The following is a 24,655-nucleotide window of genomic DNA, read 5'->3' as shown; positions in this document are numbered from 1 at the left end:
CCTCGATTTTCTTCAGGGCAAGGGGAGCCTTCTGCCTGCCCAGGTGTTGACACTGTGGTGGAGAGAATGCACCAGATCTGGGACCAAGTAGTGGATAAGTTCTCCCAGGAAAAGGCCCAGCGGTTTTCCAACCGGCGTAGGACCGTTGGTCCCCAGTTTAAGGTGGGTGATATGGTTTGGTTGTCAACAAAAAATATCGCTATGAAGGTGGCTTCTCCTAAGTTTAAGCCTAGATTTATTGGACCTTACAAGATTATGGAGATTATTAATCCGGTCTCTTTTCGGTTGGCTCTTCCTGTCACATTTAAAATTCATAATGTGTTTCATAAGTCCTTGTTGAAGAGGTTTGTTGAACCAGTAGTTCACCTCCTGACCCTGTATTGGTTGAAGGTAACATGGAATATGAGGTAGAGAAGATACTGGATTCCCGTCTGGCTAGACGGAGACTCCAGTATTTGGTTAAGTGGAAGGGTTATGGTCAGGACGATAATTCCTGGGTCTCTGCCTCTGATATTCATGCCGAAAGATTGGTGCGTGCCTTTCATCGGGCTCACCCGGATCGCCCTGGTGGCATGGATGAGGGTTCGGTGACCCCTCCTCAAGGGGGAGGTACTGTTGTGAGTTCATTTTTCCCTTCACCGTTGAGGTCTGATGAACTCCCTCCTCTGGTGAAGGAAGGTAGTGAGGCTGATTACGAAACACCTGGGCAGCTAGATGATGACTGGGTGGCTGGAATTGAGGACTGGATAAAAGGCAGCTGACACCCTTCTGCTTTGCTGGTGATCCTGCTGGAGACCAGTCTGATTCCTGCGTCTCAAAGCTAAGTTTTTCTGCTCTGCTTTGTACACTTCAGTTTTGTTTTTGTTTTGCCTTGTTTTTTGGGAGTTCTGCCATCCCCGGCCGGGGGTGAGCTGAATTCCATTTTTGTCTCTGATCTGTTGATCTTTTGCTCTGTCTTCAGAATATACCTGAGTGCTGATATAGTCTTCTGAAGCCTAGCGACTTCAGGGCCTGTTTTTCCTATCAGTCGGTTGGCACATTTTGGATAGGGTTTGGCAGACAGCGGCTTTCCTATCCTGTCCTATTTAGTTAGCTTGGGCCCCATCATTTGCTCAACCTATCTTTCTATCTGTGTTAGTGTTTTCATCTTGCTTCACCGTCATTATATGTTGGGGGCTGCCTATTGCTTTGGGGCCTGCTCTGGGGCAGTTTAGTTTTTCCCCTTTCTGTCTTTAGGCTATGTAGTTCTCCGGCTGTGATCGAGGGGTCTAGGGCACCGTAGGAACCCCCCACGGCTACTGCTAGTTGTTGTGGATAGGTTCAGGGGTCTGCAATCCGATAGCTGCCAACCTCTCTGGTTTTTCTGGACTTAGCTAGTATTTTGTTTTTTCCTCCTTCGGTGACTCATCATAACACACTTTGCTAATAGATCATCATGTTTACTTCATTTTGGGCTGCACTCTAAGTGGGCGTTTGTGCAATAATCTGTGTATTGGTTTCACATTATGTGGGATTTTTCCCTTCCTATACACTTATCCCGGACCTCTCCTATGACATTTGTCAACAACTATTTTTTTCTGGGGGATATACCTCATTAGAGGCTGGATTCTGGTTTATGTATACCCCCCATCTTCAGGAGCTGTATGGGTGCTATATTGCATATACTTTTTTTGAACTTTCGCCAGAGAGTTTTTTTATAGAGTGTATGTATGACACTGTGCACACTGCACATTGCACATATGTAATTACATCTTTACAGCTCATATGATGTGAACTTGATTGTGATGTGTATGGTGCTGTTACACCTGTTTGTTTTTTCTCCTTTTTTAATATTAACCCCTTCCTGACATCCGATGTACTATCCCGTCCATGGGACCCGGGCCAATATGCCCATGGACGGGATAGTACGTCTACCGCGATCAGCGGCTCCCACGTGGTGAGTGACGCTGATCGCGGCCGGGTGTCAGCTGATTATCACAGCTGACACCCGGCACAATGTGTCAGGGGCGGTCACGGACCGCCCCCGACACGTTAACCCCTTGCACACCGCGATCAAACATGATCGCGGTGTACCGGGGGTTAAAGGGAAGCATCGGCAGGGAGGGGGCTCCCTCCGTGCTTCCCTGAGCCCCCCACGGCAGCGCAATGTGCAGCGCTGCTGCGGAGGGCTCCTTTCCTGCAGGCCCCCGAATCCAAGATGGCGACGGGGGCCTTCGGGGGCCTGCAGGAAGCTGGCTTCCTCAGTGCCTGCAAAGCGCAGGCAAGAGGAAGTCTTCTTCAATGCCTGTGACAGATCGCTGATCTGTCACAGTAATCTGTGATGTGACAGATCAGCGATCTGTCACAGGACAGTGATGACCCACCTGGGACTATGTAATAAAGTTAAAAAAAAAATAAAAAAAAGTGTTAAAATAATTAAAAAAAAATCGCCAAATAAATTAGTGAAAAAAAAAAAATATTCCCCCAATAAATCCATTTTTTGGAAATAAAAAAAACCAAAACAATAAAAGTACACATATTAGGTATCGCCGCGTCCGTAACGACCCGCCCTATAAAACTGTCCCATTAGTTAACCCCTTTAGCGAACCCCTTAAAAAATAAAAATAAAAAACTAAGCAAAAAATAATGATTTATTATCATACCGCCAAACAAAAAGTGTAATAACACGCGATCAAATAGACGCATATAAATATCCATGGTACCGCTGAAAACGTCATCTTGTCCCGCAAAAAACGAGCCACCAGACAGCATCATCAGCGAAAAAATAAAAAAGTTATAGCTCGCAGAATAAAGCGATGCAAAAATAATTATTTTTTATATAAAATAGTTTTCATTGCATAAAACCGACAAAACATAAAAAAAGACCTAAATGAGGTATCGCTGTAACCGTACTGACCCGAAGAACAAAACCGCTTTATCAATTTTACCGCACGCGGAACGATGTAAACGCACCCCCCCAAAAGAAATTCATGAAACGCTGGTTTTTGTTCATTCTCCGTCCCAAAAATCGGAATAAAAAGCGATCAAAAAATGTCACGTGCCCGAAAATGGTACCAATAAAAACGTCAACTCGTCCCGCAAAAAATAAAACCTCACATGACTCGATGGGTCAAAATACGGAAAAATTATAGCTCTCAATATGTGGTGATGCAAAAACTATTTTTGCAATAAAAAGCGTCTTTTAGCGTGCGACAGCTGCCAAACATAAAAACCGCCATAAATAGTAAATCAAACCCCCCGTTATCACCCCCTTAGTTAGGGAAAAATAATAAAATAAAAAAAATGTATTTATTTCCATTTTTCCATTAGCGTTAGGGCTAGGGTTAGGTCCAGGGCTAGGGTTAGGGCTAGGGCTAGGGTTAGGGCTAGGGTTAGGGCTAGAGTTAGGGTTAGGGTTAGGGCTGAGATTAGGGTTAGGGGTGTGTTGGGATTCGGGTTGGAGTTAGAATTGAGGGGTTTCCACTGTTTGGGCACATCAGGGGCTCTCCATATGCAACATGGCGTCTGATCTCAATTCCAGCCAAATCTGAGTTGAAAAAGTCAAATGGTGCTCCTTCCCTTCCAAGCTCTGCCATGCGCACAAACAGTGTTTTACCCCCACATGTAGGGTATCAGCCTACTCAGGACAAATTGCAAAACAATTTTTGGGGTCCAATTTCTCCTGTTACCCTTAGGAAAATAAAAAATTGGGGGCAAAAATATCATTTTTGTGGAAAAAAATGATTTTTTTATTTTCACGTCCGAGCGTTATAAACTTCTGTGAAGCACTTGGGGGTTCAAAGTGCTCACCACACATCTAGATAAGTTCCGTGGAGGGTCTAGTGTCCAAAATGGGGTCACTTGTGGGGAGTTTCAATAGTTTAGGTACATCAGGGGCTCTCCAAACGCACATGACACCCGCAGACCATTCCATCAAAGTCTGCATTCCAAAACATCACTACTTCCCTTCCGAGCCCTGACGTGTCTCCATACAGTAGTTTTCTCCCACATATGGGGTGTCAGCGTACTCATGACAAATTGGACAACAACTTTTGGGGTCCAATTTCTCCTGTTACCCTTGGGAAAATGAAAAAATTGGGGACTAATTGATCATGTTTGTGGAAAAAATACGATTTTTTTATTTTCATGCCCGGGCATTATAAACTTCTGTGAAGCCCTTGGGGGTTCAAAGTGCTCACCACACATCTAGATAAGTTCCTTAGGGACCGCCCCCGACACGTTAACCCCTTGCACACCGCGATCAAACATGATCGCGGTGTACCGGGGGTTAAAGGGAAGCATCGGCAGGGAGGGGGCTCCCTCCGTGCTTCCCTGAGCCCCCCACGGCAGCGCAATGTGCAGCGCTGCTGCGGAGGGCTCCTTTCCTGCAGGCCCCCGAATCCAAGATGGCGGGGGGTCATTTGTGGGGGGTTTCCACTGTTTAGGTACATTAGGGGCTCTCCAAAGACAACATGACACCCGCAGACCATTCCATCAAAGTCTGCATTCCAAAACGTCACTACTTCCCTTCCCAGCCCCGACGTGTGTCCATACAGTAGTTTTCTCCCACATATGGGGTGTCAGCGTACTCATGACAAATTGTGAAAACAACTTTTGGGGTTCAATTTCTCCTGTTACCCTTGGGAAAATAAAAAAATTGGGGACTAATTGATCATGTTTGTGGAAAAAATACGATTTTTTTATTTTCATGCCCTGGCATTATAAACTTCTGTGAAGCCCTTGGGGGTTCAAAGTGCTCACCTCACATCTAGATAAGTTCCTTAGGGGGTCTAGTTTTCAAAATGGGGTCATTTGTGGGGGGTTTCCACTGTTTAGGTACATTAGGGGCTCTCCAAAGGCAACATGACACCCGCAGACCATTCCATCAAAGTCTGCATTCCAAAACGTCACTACTTCCCTTCGGAGCCCCGACGTGTGCCCATACAGTAGTTTTCTCCCACATATGGGGTATCAGCATACTCAAGACAAATTGGACAACAACTTTTGGAGTCCAATTTCTCCTGGTACCCTTGGGAAAATAAAAAAAATGGTGACTAAAAGATCATGTTTGTGGAAAAAATACGAATTTTTTATTTTCACGCCCGGGCGTTATAAACTTCTGTGAAGCACTGGGGGGTTCAAAGTGCTCACCACATATCTAGATAAGTTCCTTGGGGGGGTCTAATTTACAAAATGGTGTCATTTGTGGGGGCTTTCCACTGTTTAGGTACATCAGGGATTTTCCAATCGCGACATGGTGTCCGATCTCAATTCCAGTCAAAAACGTCAAATGGCGCTGCTTCCCTTCCAAGCTCTGCCATGCGCCCAAATAGTGGTTTACCCCCACATGAGGGTTATCAGCGTACTCAGGACAAATTGAACAATAACTTTTAGGGTCCTGTTACCCTTGGAAAAATAAGAATTGAGGGTGAAAAGATCATTTTTGTGGAAAAAATATGATTTTTCAATTGTACGGCTGTATGTTATAAACTTCTGTGAAGCCCTTGGGGGTTCAAAGTTCTCACCACACATCTAGATAAGTTCCTTAGGGGGTCTAGTTTCCAAAATGGGGTCACTTGTAGGGGGTTTCCACTGTTTAGGTACATCAGGGACTCTCCAAACGTGACATGGCGTCCGATCTGAATTCCAGCCAATTTTGCATTGAAAAAGTCAAACGGCGCTCCTTCCATTCTGAGCTCTGCCATGCGCCGAAACAGTCGTTCCCCCCCACATATCAGGTATCAGCGTACTCAGGACAAATTGCACAATAACTTTTGCAGTCCAATTTCTCCTGTTACCCTTGGTAAAATAAAAAAATTGAACCTGAAGTATATTTTTTGTGAAAAAAAGTTAGATATTCATTTTTTTTTTTAAATATTCAAAAAAATTGCTGTGACGCACCTAAAGGGTTAATAAACTTCTTGAATGTGGTTTTGAGCACCTTAAGGGGTGCAGTTTTTAGAATGGTGTCACTTTTGGGTATGTTCTATCATATAGACCCCTCAAAGTGGCTTCAAATGTGATGTGGTCCGTAAAAATAAAATGGTGTTGTAAAAATGAGAAATCGCTGGTCAACTTTTAACCCTTATAACTTCCTAACAAAAAAAAATTTTGGTTCCAAAATTGTGCTGATGTAAAATAAACATGTGAGAAATGTTAGTTATCAAGTTTTTTGTGTGCCGTATCTCTGTGATTTAAGGGCATAAAAATTCAAAGTTGGAAAATTGTGAAATTTTCAAAATTTTTGCCAAATTTCCGTTTTTCTCACAAATAAACGCAAGTTATTTGAATGAAATTTTACCACTATCATGAAGTACAATATGTCACGAGAAAGCAATGTCGGAATCACCGGGATCCATGGAAGCGTTCCAGAGTTATTACCTCATAAAGGGACAGTGGTCAGAATTGTAAAAATTGGCCCGGTCATGAACGTGCAAACCACCCTTGGGGGTGAAGGGGTTAACTTATGGGCATTGATAAAATTTATTGCACTTATTTTCAATTGATGCTCGCCTATTTCTTCCGGCTTGTTTTGATTCTTAACAGAAACAGGATGCACAGAAAATAGTCTCCTGGTTCTGATGAGTTGGTCGCCCTTGTGGCCAGTTATTTATTGCTTTGGTCACTTGACTGTCCTGGTGTGAAGAGGAACCACAGAGACCAGCGGGGGACCCAGGCAGCATTATAAAAGGAGCAGTGAGGATCAGTCAGCTGGATACACTATTTTTTTTAACACTTTAGAGTCTGCAGCATAGTTTTTTAAGCAAAAAAATCAGGGGTGGAAAATCCATTAATTGATGTTTCAGTAGAAAAATTAAAGTACTGGTTTAAAATAGGATACAATAGTAACCATCCTCTTCGGGAACTTTCCTCTCTCCCTGTCTCATCCGTTGCCTAAACAGTGATGAATTACATATATGTAAGAAAAATCACTTCATCCCATTGAGCAGGAAGTCTGAGATTTCCTGCTCTACACCATCTGAGAAAACTATCTGAGATGAGAGCAGGAAAGCAACACTTGTACACGTGAAGCCACAGCCGGGCAGACATACGACTGTACCTAAGATGCTACCGCCAAGCTCAAGCACACACTTAAGGTTTCTATATTTGACATTGGGTTTGTTTTATGTTTCAGAATAAAGCTTAAAGGGGTTTTTCAGTCATAATGTTTTTACTTTATGGGTCCACCTCGGGTCACTGCTTTGGTCTTTGTTAACTGGCAGTCACTGAGCTGAGGGGCTGTGCCGATGTAGACAGCATGAACCGTAGAGCTCAGTGATTGGCTGTAGCGGTGAACTGTAGTTGTGATGTCACCGCTCCAGCCAATAAACAAAGACCGGAGCAGCAAAGGAAAGGCAGCACTGGACAGGAGAGGATGAAAACAGCTCTTTTCATTATTTTAACCCAGTGAAGGCCCATGAAATTAAAAAAAAAACGTTATAAGCCGAAAACTCTATTGGTGTCTGACCTCTGCAAACCCCATTCATGATCCCAGAGATGTCACCCCACCAATGATAAAGTGACAACATAGCCTAGAAGTTGATACTGCTTATCAGATGGAAACAACCCTTTAACTGCTTTGAAGACCATGTAGTGCAATAAATAGATAGAGAGACTAAAGCCCCCGTCACACACAGTGATCTCGCTAGCGAGATTGCTGCTGAGTCACAAGTTTTGTGACGCAACAGCGACCTCACCAGCGAGATTGCTGTGTGTGACACTTACCAGCGACCGGCCCCCCTGCCGGTTATCGCTGATCGTCCTGGAAAGGCCAGGACATTTTTTTGATCGCTGGTCTCCCGCTGGCCAGCACGCATCGCTGCGTGTGACAGGCGGGAGACCAGCGATCAGCGAGCTGGCGCTGGTAACTAAGGTAAACAAAGGGTTTCTAAGTGGCGCGCAGCGCTTAGAAACCCAAAGTGTACCTTAGTTACCAGCGCGCTGGTGCAGGGAGCTGGTAACCAAGGTACACATCAGGGTTCTAAGTGCCGCGCGCCGCTTAGAAACCCGATGTGTACCTTGGTTACCAGCTCCCTGCAACAGCATGCTGGTAACTAAGGTACACAGTGGGTAACTAAGCGACGTGCATCGCTTGTTACTCCCGTGTCGCTGGTGCTGATCGCTGATGAAGCTGCCTGTTTGGCAGCTCACCAGCGATCATGTAGCAACAGACCAGCGATCCTGACAAGGTCATATCGTTGTCAGGATCGCTGGTGCGTCGCTATGTGTGACGGGGCCCTTAAGGGCAGCATGGTGGGTCAGTGGTTAGCATTGGTGCTTTTCAGCACTAGTTTCCTGGGTTCAAATCCAACATCTGTGAGGAGTCTGTATGCTCTCCCTGTGTTTGCGTGGGTTTCCTGCCAAACACTACAAAGCCTTACTGATAGGGGATTTCCACTGAGGATAGAAATGATAATGTATGTAAAGTGCTGTGGACTGTGATGGCGCCATATAAGTGATATAGGTACTTACAATTGCTAATCACACCTCCCACTGGATCACCTTTAAAGTCAAATTCAATATCCATGTATTTCCCCTGTAAAGAGGAAAATATGTCATGTTGTGCCAATTGCATAGTTTTTTTTAGAAAGTATAGTCCAACAATGTAGAGGAACTATAAAAATGTCCTTTCTTACTTATTAGCATTTGTTATCTTCCTTCTTTATAGCCTGCAATTAATTTTTATTATCACACATCTGTAAATCGGCCAGGCTGGAAGTCGTGGCAACGAGCTGTAGTGTTCCCACACCCTGGCGCCCCACAGATGAAATATAATGTCCCTTCTGCTGCAAACAGTACACTCACATTTACTGTCAGAGTCCACTCGGCTTCTGTCACTGCAGCTCCATATCCACAAGCTCCACAAACCATTCCAGAGACAAGGTTCTTTTACAACAGTTTAACTTTACTTAGCAGTTGGGTATCCATCACAAATGTGGCACAGTGTATACAGGGTGACATTTCTTAAGCGTTTCCTGCCTACCCGACAACCTATTCTTCCTGGCAATCCCTGCCTCGCTTCCGGCAATCCCTGCCTCACTTCCCGGACATTCTCTGTTCCGTCCTAGCAATCTCTGCTCTTCATGGACAATCTCTGTCCTGCTCTAGCAATCACTGCTTTTTCCTGGACAATCTCTGTCCCGTCCGTGCCTTTAGGCCCACTAGCTTCCTGCCATTCCCCTGTTCCAGCTTCAAGTTACAGGGTAACGGGCTCGCCGTTTCAGCTGCCCCCTAGTCCCTGCCGTAAGCTTCGGATCCTTCTTCAGAATGGTTCTGTCTAAGCTGGTGACCGCCTGCACGACACTCAGCCTGGGGCCCCTTCTAGCTGAAGGAACCTTATCTCCACGACTGTCAGACTGTCTCTACTCACTGCTGCATCTGCTCTTCACCTCTTGCCCTGTGCAAGGCTGCCCGGGCTCTGCTCTCTAACCAGGAAGTGCCTTTGCTATATCCCACTGTTCTGTCTTGCACTACTCTGTGACTCCTCCCTATACGAGCTAAATCTACTCTAAAGGCCCTTTTACATTTAGCGATGCACCAGCGATCCAACCAGCGAACCGACCCGGTCAGGATCGCTGGTGCATCGCTAAATGATCGCTAGTGAGCTTTCATACAGAAAGATCTCACAGCGATGCAGCAGCGACGCAGCGCACGATACTTACCATTCACACACAGCGATCCTGCGTCCTCCCGCCCGCCTCCTCGCGTCGCTGGACGTCACAGCAGGAAGCCCAGCAGGAAGCAGACGACGAGAAATGGAGCCGGACATTCTCGCGCGACCAGCGATGAGCAGCGGGGGAGCCGGTCGTTGGTAAGTATCACACATAGCGATATCGCTAGCAATATCGCTATAACGTCACAAAACCAGTGACGTTTTAGCGATATTGCTAGCGATATTGCTTAGTGTAAAACCCCCTTTAGACTCCCTATCACTAATGTGCCCACTAATCTAATCCCAATATTTCCCTATGCTATCTTCTATTCTATCCATCAGCCTATAAACAGTACATACACAGTACAGCAACATTACATTTACATTACTAAACAACAAGGTGCCGCACGTGATACATGTGAACAGGGTTCAAAAAGGGGGAGACACATGACGGACTCTGTCACCTCCTTACACATCCATAATAGATTGGACATAAGGATTTTCACTAGTATCCGACACAGAATGTTGGATGATATAATTAATTCCTAATTTGCATTGTAGCAAAATATCTGTATTTGTAAATATTTATATGGTAATAATATATAATATGGACATCTCTGTATATGTGTGTGCTAAGTCAATAGGCAGGAATCATCAGAAGAACTTACAAATCTGGAGGAGTTATCATTTCGAATGGTTTTGGCATTTCCAAAAGCTGGAGAGAGAAAAAAAAGGCAGAAGTTAAAAAAATGAACCTCATTTGTGTAACTTTGTTGTAATATCACCCAGCCAGCGTTTCCCAATGTTCCTACACAAATACAGTAAATGACCCCCAAAGTGTCTACAAAGCTCTGATCATGCAGTGTGCGGAGCTCCCCGAGAGGCTGATTTTCCAAATTAGCTGAATGGAAATATTGTACATGATATTTAATAAAGGCAATAATCTGTACGCTTGTGCTGATCCTAATACTGATATATATAGTCTGGAGTGGGATGATTTAATAGGAAGACTTGATGCAATGATATTTTCCTCTTCATCATAAATGTCCATCCATTTGTTCCTTCATCCCATCATTAGTGATCCATAATAGCCACAACACTGAATATATCGCACCCCTGTGACTGATAGAGATCACCGGCTGGTTTCAACATTACTTCTGCCACTCACCCTCCAGGACAGGATTGGATTGTAAGAGCTGCTCCTTCACTTGATTGACTTCTGCTCCTTTCCCGCACACGGCAGCCACATATGACATCACAAATTTACTGGCCTCTGAGAACAGCGAGAAAGCACAGGCACTTATATTAGATGGCAGGTGTAACAGAGGCGGCAGATCTGTGCAGATGTAGCAGAGCCGAGCTTACAGAGGCGGCAGATCTGTGCAGATGTAGCAGAGCCGAGCTTACAGAGGCGGCAGATCTGTGCAGATGTAGCAGAGCTGAGCTTACAGAGGGACAGATCTGTGCAGATGTAGCAGAGCCGAGCTTACAGAGGGACAGATCCGTGCAGATGTAGCAGAGCCGAGCTTACAGAGGCGGCAGATCTGTGCAGATGTAGCAGAGCTGAGCTTACAGAGGCGGCAGATCTGTGTAGATGTAGCAGAGCTGAGCTTACAGAGGCGGCAGATCAGTGCAGATGTAGCAGAGCTGAGCTTACAGAGGCGGCAGATCTGTGCAGATGTAGCAGAGCTGAGCTTACAGAGGCGGCAGATCTGTGCAGATGTAGCAGACCCGAGCTTACAGAGGGGCAGATCTGTGCAGATGTAGCAGAGCCGAGCTTACAGAGGGACAGATCCGTGCAGATGTAGCAGAGCCGAGCTTACAGAGGGACAGATCTGTGCAGATGTAGCAGAGCTGAGCTTACAGAGGCGGCAGATCTGTGCAGATGTAGCAGAGCTGAGCTTACAGAGGGGCAGATCTGTGCAGATGTAGCAGAGCCGAGCTTACAGAGGGACAGATCCGTGCAGATGTAGCAGAGCCGAGCTTACAGAGGGACAGATCTGTGCAGATGTAGCAGAGCTGAGCTTACAGAGGCGGCAGATCTGTGCAGATGTAGCAGAGCTGAGCTTACAGAGGCGGCAGATCTGTGCAGATGTAGCAGACCCGAGCTTACAGAGGGGCAGATCTGTGCAGATGTAGCAGAGCCGAGCTTACAGAGGGACAGATCCGTGCAGATGTAGCAGAGCCGAGCTTACAGATGGACAGATCTGTGCAGATGTAGCAGAGCTGAGCTTACAGAGGCGGCAGATCTGTGCAGATGTAGCAGAGCTGAGCTTACAGAGGGACAGATCTGTGCAGATGTAGCAGAGCTGAGCTTACAGAGGCAGCAGATCTGTGCAGATGTAGCAGACCCGAGCTTACAGAGGGACAGATCCGTGCAGATGTAGCAGAGCCGAGCTTACAAAGGGACAGATCTGTACAGATGTAGCAGAGCTGAGCTTACAGAGGCGGCAGATCTGTGCAGATGTAGCAGAGCTGAGCTTACAGAAGCAGCAGATCTGTGCAGATGTAGCAGAGCCGAGCTTACAGAGGGACAGATCCGTGCAGATGTAGCAGAGCCGAGCTTACAGAGGGACAGATCTGTGCAGATGTAGCAGAGCTGAGCTTACAGAGGGACAGATCTGTGCAAATGTAGCAGAGCCAAGCTTACAGAGGGGCAGATCTGTGCAAATGTAGCAGAGCCGAGCTTACATAGGGACAGATCTGTGCAGATATAGCAGAGCTGAGCTTACAGAGGGACAGATCTGTACCGATATAGCAGAGCCGAGCTTTCAGAGGGACAGATCTGTGCAGATGTAGAAGTGCCGAGCTTACAGAGGCGGCAGATCTGACATAAGGTAATGTTAAGTGACACTGAAAACTGACAGAAGACTGCAAAAAAACAGTTTTAATGGCGCAATCACAACTCAGAAACTCATCTCTTGAGGACTTAGATATATATAAATGTCTGATGTACCGTAGTTGGAGATCAATAAGATGAGATAAGCAGATTATTTAGCAAATGTAGTCATTTTCCACCAAACAAGCAGTTTAAGAGTTTTGCTCTTCACTGAAGACTGCTTGCACAGTGCTGCTTACGCTTCTTTCTTAAACTTGCCTGTCATTTCTGGTGACTTTTCAGAACAAGTTGTCATATACATGTTCATGAGGAATAACACTATATCTGGCTATTATATGACTAGTATCCTGCATTTCTAGCAGTTTTCCACCTTTGCAGGCTTGATGTCTACTTTATATCTCTGAGCTAGTGGGTGGTTACTAGCTGCAATGATGTCTCACCAGCACAGCACCCAGAGACCCCAGAGATTCCTGCTCTCCTGTCGCCTTGTAATACATGTTCAGAAGCGACAGCAGCATGGATGACATAATACAGCAATCTTGAGCAATGAATCCTGGAACTGGTGAGATAAACACTTACTAGTAAGCAACAGAAGTGCTTTGTGTTTTCCTTTCTTTCTCTTTCTCTCTGCGCTGTATCTTAAAAGTAATTAGTCAGCACTGAATGACTGTTCAAACCAAGTACAGGCGCTCTGTGAATCCTTTGTGAAGTGAAACATTTAAGTACATCTTCCCACCTATATATTTTCCATCTATCTCCCCCTTCTCTGGCTCTATAAAGCCTGAGCTGTCAATGAAAGAAGAGGGGGCTGAAGAGCAAAATAAGTAGGTGGGAAGGTGCACTTAAATGTTTGGCCATGTCAAGGGTGGACTGAATGCCTGTGCTTGGTTTGCACAGTCATCCTGTCCTGACAGATCCCTTTAATAGGCAGCTGTAATCTTATACCATAGTGAGCTGACAGTTTCATAAGTCGTAAGCCATAACGATTTTAGCTGGATTTCAAAGTGAATAGTGACTTTAGGGCAGGGTTCCCCAACTCCAGTCCTCAAGGTCCACCAACAGATCATGTTTTCAGGATTTCCTTAGTATTGCTCAGGTGATAATTGCTTCACCAGTGCAATACAAAGGAAATCCTGACAACATGATCTGTTTGTGGGCCTTGAGGACTGGAGTTGGGGAACCCTGCTTTAGGGGGCAGGGGAGGAGGACAAATGGCTTATAAATGGAGAAAGAAGAATATTTCTCTGATAAAGATACATGATTTATCGCGTCATGTGCTGGCTGTAACCCATGAGCAGCCCCTCGTCAGCTGCAGCCTTTACTATTTTATCAAAGCTGATGTCCTCCTTGAAAGCGTAGTAATGATCTGCAGCCAAAGAAAGGTCAGTGATTGTCTGCAGCAAGTAGGTGATATGACAAGACAAGTCATGTTCTGGGAACAGCAACACCGACATTGCTGGAATGGCAGTACTACAGGAGGGGGGTGTCCACTGGTTTTATTTTAAATTGGGTCCTGAATTGGTTAAACTGGGGTTATCCAGTAGTGGAAAATCCATTTAATAAATAATGGCTACCATTTAGGTCAATTTACCAGTTTTTCCAGCGCCGCTCTCCCCGGTTATTAGGATACACTGGTCCCTGTCACGATCCCGCAAAGACTGATAGGCATCATCAGCCACTGCAAAGCTAAAAGGCAAAGAATCAGATAAAAAATAATGACATAGCGATAGCACCAAGTTGGTAAAACAGCACAGGACACACAGTAGTCACTCCACTGTGTGTAATGGGATGTGTGAGCTGAACTAAACAAAAGCATACAGCAGCCTGAAAAGCATCTTATGTGCAGGCTGTGGACGGTCCTACTAGTGATTGACAGCTATCTTTGCATGTACAGACACAGGGGAAGACTGTCAATCACTGAGCAGGACCGCCCACTGGACTCCTGTACATACAAACAGCAGGGATTTAATTGGATAAAATAAGTTTTAAAGAAACTTCTCCCACAGAAATGTCCATCAGTCTGCTCAGCTTCTGCTCTATAGCATCCTGCCTGCAGATCAGATACTGTTTTCAACATGACAGGTTCTCTTTATCGATCATAAAATCATTCACTCTAGCCCATACAGAAAATCAATGATACGTTTCATTGTGATAGCCCTAAATGTTATCTCAGCCTTCTCTTTAATGAATCATTTTTCCTTTGCCATTACTACATGATTGCCATGTGGATATATATAGAACAAATGAAGGGTCCCAAGAGGCCGGCAACGGTATATTCACTATACTAGTGGTGTCATTGTACTACACGTACTATAGATGTGCACACGTCTATCTGACTGCTGTATCTACAGTATCTATATAGTATCTATCTACAATATTTATCTATGTATAGTATCTACAGTATCTATCTACAATACTTATCTATTTTACACTATTTATGCACAATACTTATCTAATTATTGAATGTATCTACAATATTTATCCATGTCACTACATTGTATATATCTATAGTATTTATTCCTAGTATATCTCTATATTATTTATAGGATCGGCCTGACAATGAAATCTGAGCGTAGTAGGGTCATTTGCTAAAGATAGGCTGCCTGGAATCACTCGGGTCCTCATTAAACATATTCATAGGAATCAGTCCGTATGTGATTATTTTATGTCCTCCAAATTGCCCCAGAGCTGAAAGCACACAAGGCTTCTGTACAATAATCCACATGTGTATAAAATATAAAACATATAGAGAAAAAATGCCCCTCAAGAACCAAACATATTAAAAGTGTAACACTTTATTAGAAAATTATTTAAAAAGTATGCAGCAAAAAGGATGATTAGACAATAACAACTACCAACGCAGGTGGAACCATGATAAGGAAAGCAAGAGGCAGAGACCATTTTCCTGAAGAAGGCACATTTGCCGAAACGCGCGTAGGGGTCGTGGCACTGCAGGTTCTGAGGTATTTATATATCATTTATAATGGTCTCTCTGCCCTCTTGCTTTCTTATCATGCACTGGTGATTTTCCTGGTTACTTTTTGTTCCCTAACACTGGGGGACATATCTATAGTATGGCACTTACCTGTGATATATATTAACATATGTTATTTCACATGGGTATTGTGTTACCTTTCATTTTACCTCTTACTTGCGGTTCCACTTGCATTGGTAGTTGTTATTGTCTAATCATCCTTTTTGCTGTATACTTTTTTAATCATTTTCTAATAAAGTGTTATACTTAATGTTTGGTATTTGTGGTGGCTTTTTTTCTATATGTTTTATATTATTATAAATATATGTTTTATATTATTATTTTACATATCTTTCACCTTGCACTTTGAGATACCTGCCCTTTGAGATCGCCTGCATTTTTGTACTTTGCTTCTCCTTTGGGTGAATGCCTTTACTGTGGTATGTGATTTTCATACATAAATGCGGTAACTATCGATTGATGGAAGTTTCCAAATCAATACAAAGGTTCCTTTTATTACACCTACATGTGTGGCTTCAGCTGGTACAGATTGCAGTTTCGGTATTCTTCCACTTTCTCAGGCGTGTAAATGGAAAGTTGCTTGTAGGGGTTCACTGATATGACGACATTTCCTATGTAAGTCTGGAATAAAGAAGAGGGTATGTGAGACAGATACATAAAACAGGATAAATCCTGTAAAATGTTACTGGTTTATTGGATGAAGCAGCACTAGTTTTTGAGTAGTGCCATAGTCTTATATGGAGGAGTGGAGGGTGTGGAATAGGTGGACGTGCTACCTGACATATGACAACTATTCTGTTTGCTGCATGATTGGGATAGTTATAAAGAATGGCCTCTTTTTCTTTACATACCACATTCCATAGAGGGTAGGGACAACATTCAGCATAACCTGAACTCTGATGGTGCAGGAAACTGGTTACAGATTATAATCCTCGCTAACATAATACCATCAGGCAGCTGCTGCAGAACTTTTGGCTGCTATTTGATTCTGTGTGTCTCCCATTTCCCCAACTTCTCAAAACACATTCTTAATGGTCAGGAGATGGCTGGGATGTGACTGAAAAGAGAGGCAAATATTGGCAATCTGGTAGCCTTTGGCATTTATTTAACATTTATTGGATATGAAAAAGTCAAACATCACCACGAAACCATAGCTCATATCTCTACACTACCATGCCCAGCCTCAATTGTTCACAAAGTGTGATAGCTCCATATAGATGGTTCCTAAGGCCTGTTTCACATTTCTGTTTTTTGACGGCAGTCCAAATCCGCCAGAATGTGAAAAAACGGATCCGTTTCCGTTGTTGCACAAACAGATGCCAACGGATCCGTTTTTTTGACGGATCCGCTTTATCAGGTTGTGCTGGAAATTTAAAGGAACACGAGTCTGGGAGAGAGAGAGAATATTTTTAGAGAGAGAGAGAGGATATTTTTCTGCCGCCAGAATGGAATTTGGGGTTAAATTTCTGGCAAGGATATTCTTCCGGGCATGCTCAGTATAAAAAAGCGGATCCGTTCCCGGATTCCGTCAATTAACGGTTGGCAACGGATCCGCTGCCCATAGGCGACCATTATAACGAATGGCGGATAGCGGCGGATCCGTTGCTATCCGCTATTTTGACGCAGACAAAAACGTTTAATTGTCCGTCCACTCAAGTCAGCGGATGCCAAAATTTTGGTGGATCCGTCAAAAAACGGATCCAACGGATGACCATCCGTCAAAATCCTCCGCTAATGCAAGTCAATGGGAAAAAAAATGGATCCACCCAAAAAAATGGCGGATCCATTTTTTTGGCAAAACGGCGGATTTTGACTGATGGCAACAAACGGAAATGTGAAACAGGCCATAGACAGAGCTTTATTGGACACAGAGCTGTCAGCTGCCCAGAAGGATTTGAAAAACATTGACCCATATATTATCACATGTGCATTAATACTAAGGGAGCATTTATACTATGTGATTATCAGGAGCAAGTATTTTTAGGAAAGTTAATTCTCAGATTATCGGGCAGTGTAAATAGGCTTCCCATCACCTAATGAACAAAAATGTTTATTCACTGGATGAAATAATTTTTTAGCAAGCTTAAAAATTATCATTTACGTTAGCAAATCATATTATGTAAACACGACCTGTGCTGGGGAGAATAATAGCCTATGAGCACTGAATAAGCTATTACAGGTCTATTAGAGATCATTCTGTGCACATGGGAAGCATGGCCTAATAAACAACAGCCAATCAGCAAGCATGTAGCTGATCGGGGGTTGTTTAGTGCCACAGGTCATGCTGTCTAAAAGAAACCCTTAGTGTCTTTTTAATCACTTATATTTTATGCACAGCAACAAAGCAAAATTGGACCTAATGGCAAATAATGCTGTTACTAGTCTCGGACTGGTCCACAGGGGAAGAGATCAATTCCCTGGTGGGCCTCTCAGTCTTACACTGGCTGCTACTCTCCACTATCACATACAGATACGCATACGGCAATTCTACAACAATAGTGAAGGTATGAAAGTGACGATACAATGTAAGAATGATTGAAAAATACCTACGTCAAGCAAAGGCAACCATGATAGAGGAGGGTGAAACAGATGAATGATAAACACGCCATGTCTTATCACAAAAAAGCCTAATCTAATAAATGCCCAAAGATGGATAATTATTGGTATGCATCTTATCACACGGCAATATGACGGCTTCATTAATACGATTACATGCCATCTTCCACTTATCCTAGCCTTGCTCTCGGCTCATGCTTTTCCCTTATCTTCTTCTGTCTTATCGTAGTAAGCAGAACCTGGTGCAAGGTCACATTTGTAAGTAGTAGGTTTAGCCTCTGTCTTCCCCGGCTCATGTCCTACAGTCACATCCACTCCTATGTGTTATGCTCGTTTTACTTGTATTTTCTTGGAAACAGAGAGTTAAATTAGAGTGCATAAATAATGCAGATTTTCTATAAAATGAAAGAATAAAGTCTGCACACTTAAGTACAGTTTATTGATCTATTTCAATTACTACTTTGACCAAGTACAATACAAAAAAACGACATTAAATTGTATTTTTTATATTTCGCTTAGGATCCGTGTGCAGCCACAACTGGATGTGATCTACGCCACCCCACAATATTCATATAAAGAATATGAAACAATAAAGTAATAATTGTAGTAATAGTCATACAAAAAAGTACTAATAAAAGTAATATTGATCTATATACAATACTTATATACAGAATGGCGTGTGAACAGAGGCTAAGCACTTTGCAGGTAATATATAATGGGATAAGTATGGTTGGACTTACATAGATCTCATCATGCTTGAAACGTTCCTTTAGGTTCTGGAGTAGGGAATCATCAGAGAGAGAATCAAGGAGAATCATGTCCCCTACTCCAACCATGCCGTCCAGGAAGGATTTTGAATCGAAAGCCATCTTTCAGGTCAAGGTTTGGGATCTGCATAAATAATAGAAATATCATGTTATTTAAGCCCTTCACTCAAAACTTTGTGCAAAATTGGCCAATGCATGTGCTTTACTATACATTACAATGTAAATCGAGATGGTCAATTAAATTTGAAGAGATGTTCCAGGTTCATATAAATAGTTAGTGAAAAGGGTTGGCCATGATTAGGGTAGGTTTTTTAACTAGGGGCCTACCTGATATGAGCTTTGAGGATGCCCAATTCAAATTGACAGAAGTAACATTTTTGGCATACGGTATGCCACAACTCGTCATGAATTAAACGAGTTGTGGCTTCGCACACCCGTCCCGCCTATTTTGACCGAGATGGCCAAAACTGAAGTGAAAAAGTGAAAAGACACAACATTTTTCCTCAACACAGATTGTGAAAACAATGAAAGTAATTTGCTTATTTATCCATATCAAGTAGAGGAGAAAATTCTGAAATCAACAGAATAAATTCCTTGGAATTAAATACTTGAATGTTCCTCCTCATAATTACTGTATATGACGACCTAAACTCCGTAACACATGAACTTCACTAATGTTAAACAATATTCTACATTGAGCAGGTTCCAACTTACTTGAAGAACGGTTGTCAGAGGAGTTTTGTGGACCAATTTTCACATTTTTAATTTTCAAATTTCCACTATGTATATGGTACTTAGATCCAGACTGGCATTGACTTAATGCCTTTCATAAAGAAACATTTTACCACTCTTTGTTCTTGTGGAAAGATATATTATCATAATGAAAAGTGACATTATCACCAAGCTTATTTTCTAGCAAAGGATCAGCCCCCTGATGAAGTGACTGCAAAACGCTCATCGGGCGCAAACACATGAGGCGATGTGAATTGTTTGTTCCAGTCTTAATTTGTTACTGTTTTATATCTTTTGTTCCTGTGTGGTCTTTTATGTGGACGCAACAGGACTGGCTCATCCGTTATATGCTTATGAGCGAGACTTAGTCATTTATGCCATAGAAGGCAGCATATTATATGTAGCACTCCTTTTGCACTTTGCAACCACTTATTTCAGACTTTCAGACTTTCTTTCTATGTCCTCTTGCACTTTATTGGATATTTGCATGTAGTGTTTTATTTTTATATTAATAAGTCAACGTATTTTCTATTAATTATTAATTTATGCACTAAGTCAATTTACTCTATATATCTACCTCTGCCATTGGTGTCATTGCAATATTGTAGAAAATAATCTATCTTTAGAGGATTCAACCTTCCCTTATTCTACTTACACTTTTTGTCTATGCAACTATGTATCACTTGTCGTATTTTGGAGCCATTTTTTTTAGATATATCTTGATTTATAGGATTAATGCAAACATAACAACTCATTTCTTGGTTGGTATTTGTATGACAGTGTCTCCAAGTACAAATATATACACTGCTCAAAAAAATAAAGGGAACACTTAAACAACACAATGTAACTCCAAGTCAATCACACTTCTGTGAAATCAAGCTATTAAGTTATGAAGCAACACTGACTGTGAAGTAATTTCTCCTGCTGTTATGCAAAAGGAATAGAGAACAAGTAAAAATGATAGGCAATTAGCAAGATAATCCCCATAAAGGAGTGGTTCTGCAGGGGGTGACCACAGACCATTTCTCTGTTCTCATCCTTTTTGGCTGTTGTTTTGGTAACGTTTGCATTTTGTCATTGCTCTCACCCCTAGAGGTACTGTACAGTAGCATGAGGCAGTGTCTACAATCCACAGAAGTTGGTCAGAATATTTAGCTCATAAAGGATGGCACATTAATGCGAGCTGTGACAAGAAGTGTAGCTGTGTCTGTCAGCACAGTGTCCAGAGCATGGAGCAGATACCAAGAAACAGGCCAGTACACCAGGAGACATGGAGGGGGCCACAGAAGGGCAACATCCCAGGAGCAGGACCGCTACCTCCTCCTTTGTGCAATGAACAACAGGAGGAGCATTGCCAGAGCCCTGCAAAAAGGACATCAAGCAGTCCACTAACATCTTCAGTATGTGTCTGCTCAAACTGTCAGAACCAGACACCATGAGGGTGGTGTGAGGGCTCGACTTCAACAAGTAGGTGTTGCGCTCATAGCACAACAACGCGCAAGGCAATTGGCAGATTCAACATTGGTGCCCTGTGCTCTTCACAGATCAGAGCAGGTTCACACTGAGCACATCTGACACATGTGACAGAGTCTGTAGATAATGTGGAGAATGTTCTGCTGCCTTCAACATCCTCCAGCATGACCGTTTTCGCAGTGGATCAGTAATGGTGAGGGGAGGCATTTCTTTGGAGGGCCGCACAGCCCTCCATTTGCTAGCCAGAGGTACTCTAACTGCCAATAAATTCTGGGATGAGTCCCTCAGACCCATTGTGAGACCATATGCAGGTGCAGTTGGCCCTAGGTTCCTTCTGATGCAGGACAATGCTAGGCCTCATGTGACTGAAGTGTGTCAGCAGATCCTGCATGATGAAGGCATTGATGTTATGGACTGGTTAGCCTGTTCCCCAGACCAGAATCCTGTCAAGAACATCTGGAACATCATGTCTCATTCCATCTACCAATGCCACATTGTGCCACTGACTGTCCAGGAGTTGAATGATGCTATAAACCACGTCTGGGAGGAGATCCCTCAGGAGAACATCCGACTCCTCATCAGGACCATACATGTGGAGGTCACATATCACATACACTGCTGAGCATCATTTCCTTGTCTTGAGGCATTTCCACTGAAGTTGTATCAGCCTGTAACTTGATTTTCCACTGTAATTTTGAGTATCATTCCAAATACAGACCTCTATGGGATATTCATTTTGATTGATCATTTTTATGTTTAATTGTTCTCAACGTTTTCAACATGTAATGAATAAAGCTTTGGAACTGGAATATTAAATTCAGTGATATCTAGGATGTGGTATTTTAGTGTTCCTTTTATTTTTTTGAGCAGTGTTATATACTGTATATACAGCTCTGGCAAAAACTAAGAGACCACCACATCAAAACCCTGTCATGGGCAGCCCATTCTCCAGACCTGAACCCCATTGAAAACCTCTGGAATGTAATCAAGAGGATAATGGATAGTCACAAGCCATCAAACAAAGAAGAACTGCTTAAATTTTTGCACCAGAAGCAGTGTGAAAGACTGGTGGCAAGCATGTCAAGACACATGAAAGCTTTTTTTAAAAATCATGGTTATTCCACAAAATATTGGTTTCTGAACTCTTCCTGAGTTAAAACATTAGTATTGTTGTTTCTAAATGATTATGAACTTGTTTTCTTAGCATTATTTGAGGTCTGAAAGCACTGGGTTTTTTTTTATTTTTGACCATTTCTCCTTTTCAAAAAAAAAAAAAAATTATTGCTTGGAAATTTGGAGACATGTTGTCAGCTTATAGACTAAAAGAACAATTTACATTTTACTCAGAAATATACCTATAAAGAGAAAAAACAGACAAACTGAACATTTGGAAATCGTCTCTTAATTTTTGCCAGAGCTGTATATATATATATATATATATATAGAGAGAGAGAGAGAGAGAGAGAAATAAGAAGAAGAAATTAGGGTGCTGTGCAAAGCCTCTTTGGTAGCTACCATACCATCCAGTATGCACAAAAGTTGATTATTTATTTATTGCTTATTTATAAGCCCACTGTGGTGATGTTTCGGTTCCAATATGTGAACTTTTTTCAAGTTTGAAATCTCATATCATAAATGGGGGTACCGTCGTCATCTCCTTGGCCGGTGCTGATCCATCACTGAATGTCACTCTGATCCACGGTCCATGATGGCTTCTCTTTCGCTCAATATAACCTTGATTTCTTCTTTAGGTGTAAGTACTGATTTAGGTTTGCCTATATGTAAATCCCATATAATTTAGCCGGTTTAGTACATTTCTGTTACAAATGTTGACTCCTGTCACGTCCAAGCATTCATTGTGCATTTGTTTTGCTGTGCATTTTCCATATTCGAGGTGTATTCTTTGGAGTTCCCTTGCTGAGCCATGTCTTTATTCCATTAGCCAAGTCCAAAACTTGTAACTTTTTTCAACTGGAAATTAAAGGAGATTTCCACTAGTTGACAACTCCTTATTAATAAGCTCAGGTAGATTAAAAAATTCATCGTCACCTCCCAGACCAGCGCCACTCATGGCTGCGTCCCCCATATTGTCTCTTCAGCGCTCACATGACACCCCTGCAGGAGGTGCACTCTAGGAGACCGGTGCTGACTAGAGGAGCAGCGCCAGCTCGGGAGTTGTGTATACATTTCTTTAATTTCTTCACCTCCCTGTTCCTATTAATAAAGGGCTGTCTGATGGTAACCAAAACTGTGAATAATTTGAAAAACTCCTTTAATTACACCTAGATAATACATAAACCCCTAACCCAGCACCTGAGAATTTAGGCTTAAAACCCATAGTTAGCCAAGTTTATGTCATAAAACATGATGTATCTATATGTCTAACTATGGAAAATACCAATGTGCTCCAGATTTAGGGTGTGTGCACATGCTGTGGATTCTGCTGCGGATCCGCAGCGGATTTGGTTGGGTGTACAGTACCATAATATCCTATGGATATTAAAAACCGCAGTGCAGACGGTCCGGATTTTTCCGCGTGGTTTTCCTGCGGTTTCTAAACCGCAGAAAGAATTGACATGTCCATTCTTTCTGTGGATTCCGCTGCGGTTTACCATCTCTTTCATTGTGGAGATGAAAAACCGCAGGGCAAAACCGCAGAGCAATCCGCAGGTAAAACCGCAGGTCTTTTGACCTGCAGATTTACCTGTGGATTTTACAAAATCCGCGCTGCCAAATCCACACCCCAATCCGCAGCGTGTGCACATACCCTTATAGTACTGCTCCATCACATTAGAGTTGTAGTCATTTTCTCTAACTAATCTGCATATCCCCTTGGTAAAGATGGTGACAGTTAGCACTAAGTAAAGAGACCTGTATCTTTAGAACGGAACCATATTGTGCATTTACTGTAGGAAAAAAAATAGAATACCCAGGGGAGCAGCAAGAATAATATAAGAGCAAAAACTGTGCATTTTTGACTTGATGACAAAGCCTCTACAGTATACCTCTGCAGACATAGCTGGAATGCTGCCTACTTGCAGCTACCACTAGAGGGAGTCTAGGCAGATATAACACCTTAGAAGATTGTATACAATATTGTATCCAACAGCTTTAATGTTCCCTTTACTGGTCACTGCTGATCAGCATTAAAGGGAATCTGTCACCCCATTTTTGGCTTATAAGCTGCAGCAACAGCCATCAGGGGCTTATCTACAGCATTCTGTAATGCTGTAGATAAGCCCCCGATGTAACCTGAAAGATAAGAAAAACAAGTTATATTATACTCACCGAGGGGCGGGGGCGGTGGGTGTCGTGGTCCGGTCCGGCGCCTCCCATCTTCTAGAGATGACGTCCTCCTCCTTGCTTCTGTCGCGGCTACTGCGCACTGCAGTACTTTACTCTGCCCTCAAAAGGGCAGATAAAGAACGCCTGCGCAGTAGCTGCGACAGAAGCAAGGAGGAGGACATCATCTCTAGAAGATGGGAGGCGCCGGACCGCGACACCCATCGGATAGGACCGGACCCCTGGGTGAGTATAATCTAACTCTTTTTTCTTATCTTTCAGGTTACATCGGGGGCTTATCTACAGCATTACAGAATGCTGTAGATAAGCCCCTGATGGCTGTTGCTGCAGCTTATAGGCCGAAAATGGGGTGACAGATT

At 43.0% G+C, this 24,655-nt stretch overlaps 1 protein-coding gene across 2 annotated transcripts in view; it reads right to left on the bottom strand.

The window, feature by feature from the left end:
• Positions 1-24,655, bottom strand: part of MYO1A (myosin IA) — a 124,950-nt gene that overhangs the window by 64,776 nt on the left and 35,519 nt on the right. For both annotated transcript variants that reach the window (XM_073576855.1, XM_073576856.1), the window contains exons 2-7: positions 18,762-18,912; positions 15,971-16,086; positions 14,062-14,156; positions 10,800-10,904; positions 10,300-10,346; positions 8,452-8,515 (exon numbers count right to left, since the gene is read on the bottom strand). In XM_073576855.1, coding sequence (XP_073432956.1) covers positions 8,452-8,515; positions 10,300-10,346; positions 10,800-10,904; positions 14,062-14,156; positions 15,971-16,086; positions 18,762-18,890 — 556 coding nt within the window. In that variant the 5' untranslated portion in view covers positions 18,891-18,912. The remainder of the gene's footprint in view (positions 1-8,451; positions 8,516-10,299; positions 10,347-10,799; positions 10,905-14,061; positions 14,157-15,970; positions 16,087-18,761; positions 18,913-24,655) is intronic.

Source organism: Dendrobates tinctorius, unplaced genomic scaffold, assembly GCF_039654945.1.
Source record: "Dendrobates tinctorius isolate UK_male_01 unplaced genomic scaffold, ASM3965494v1 ptg000051l, whole genome shotgun sequence".
NCBI classification, from domain to species: domain Eukaryota; kingdom Metazoa; phylum Chordata; class Amphibia; order Anura; family Dendrobatidae; genus Dendrobates; species Dendrobates tinctorius.
This window is presented reverse-complemented; position numbering and strand designations above follow the sequence as displayed.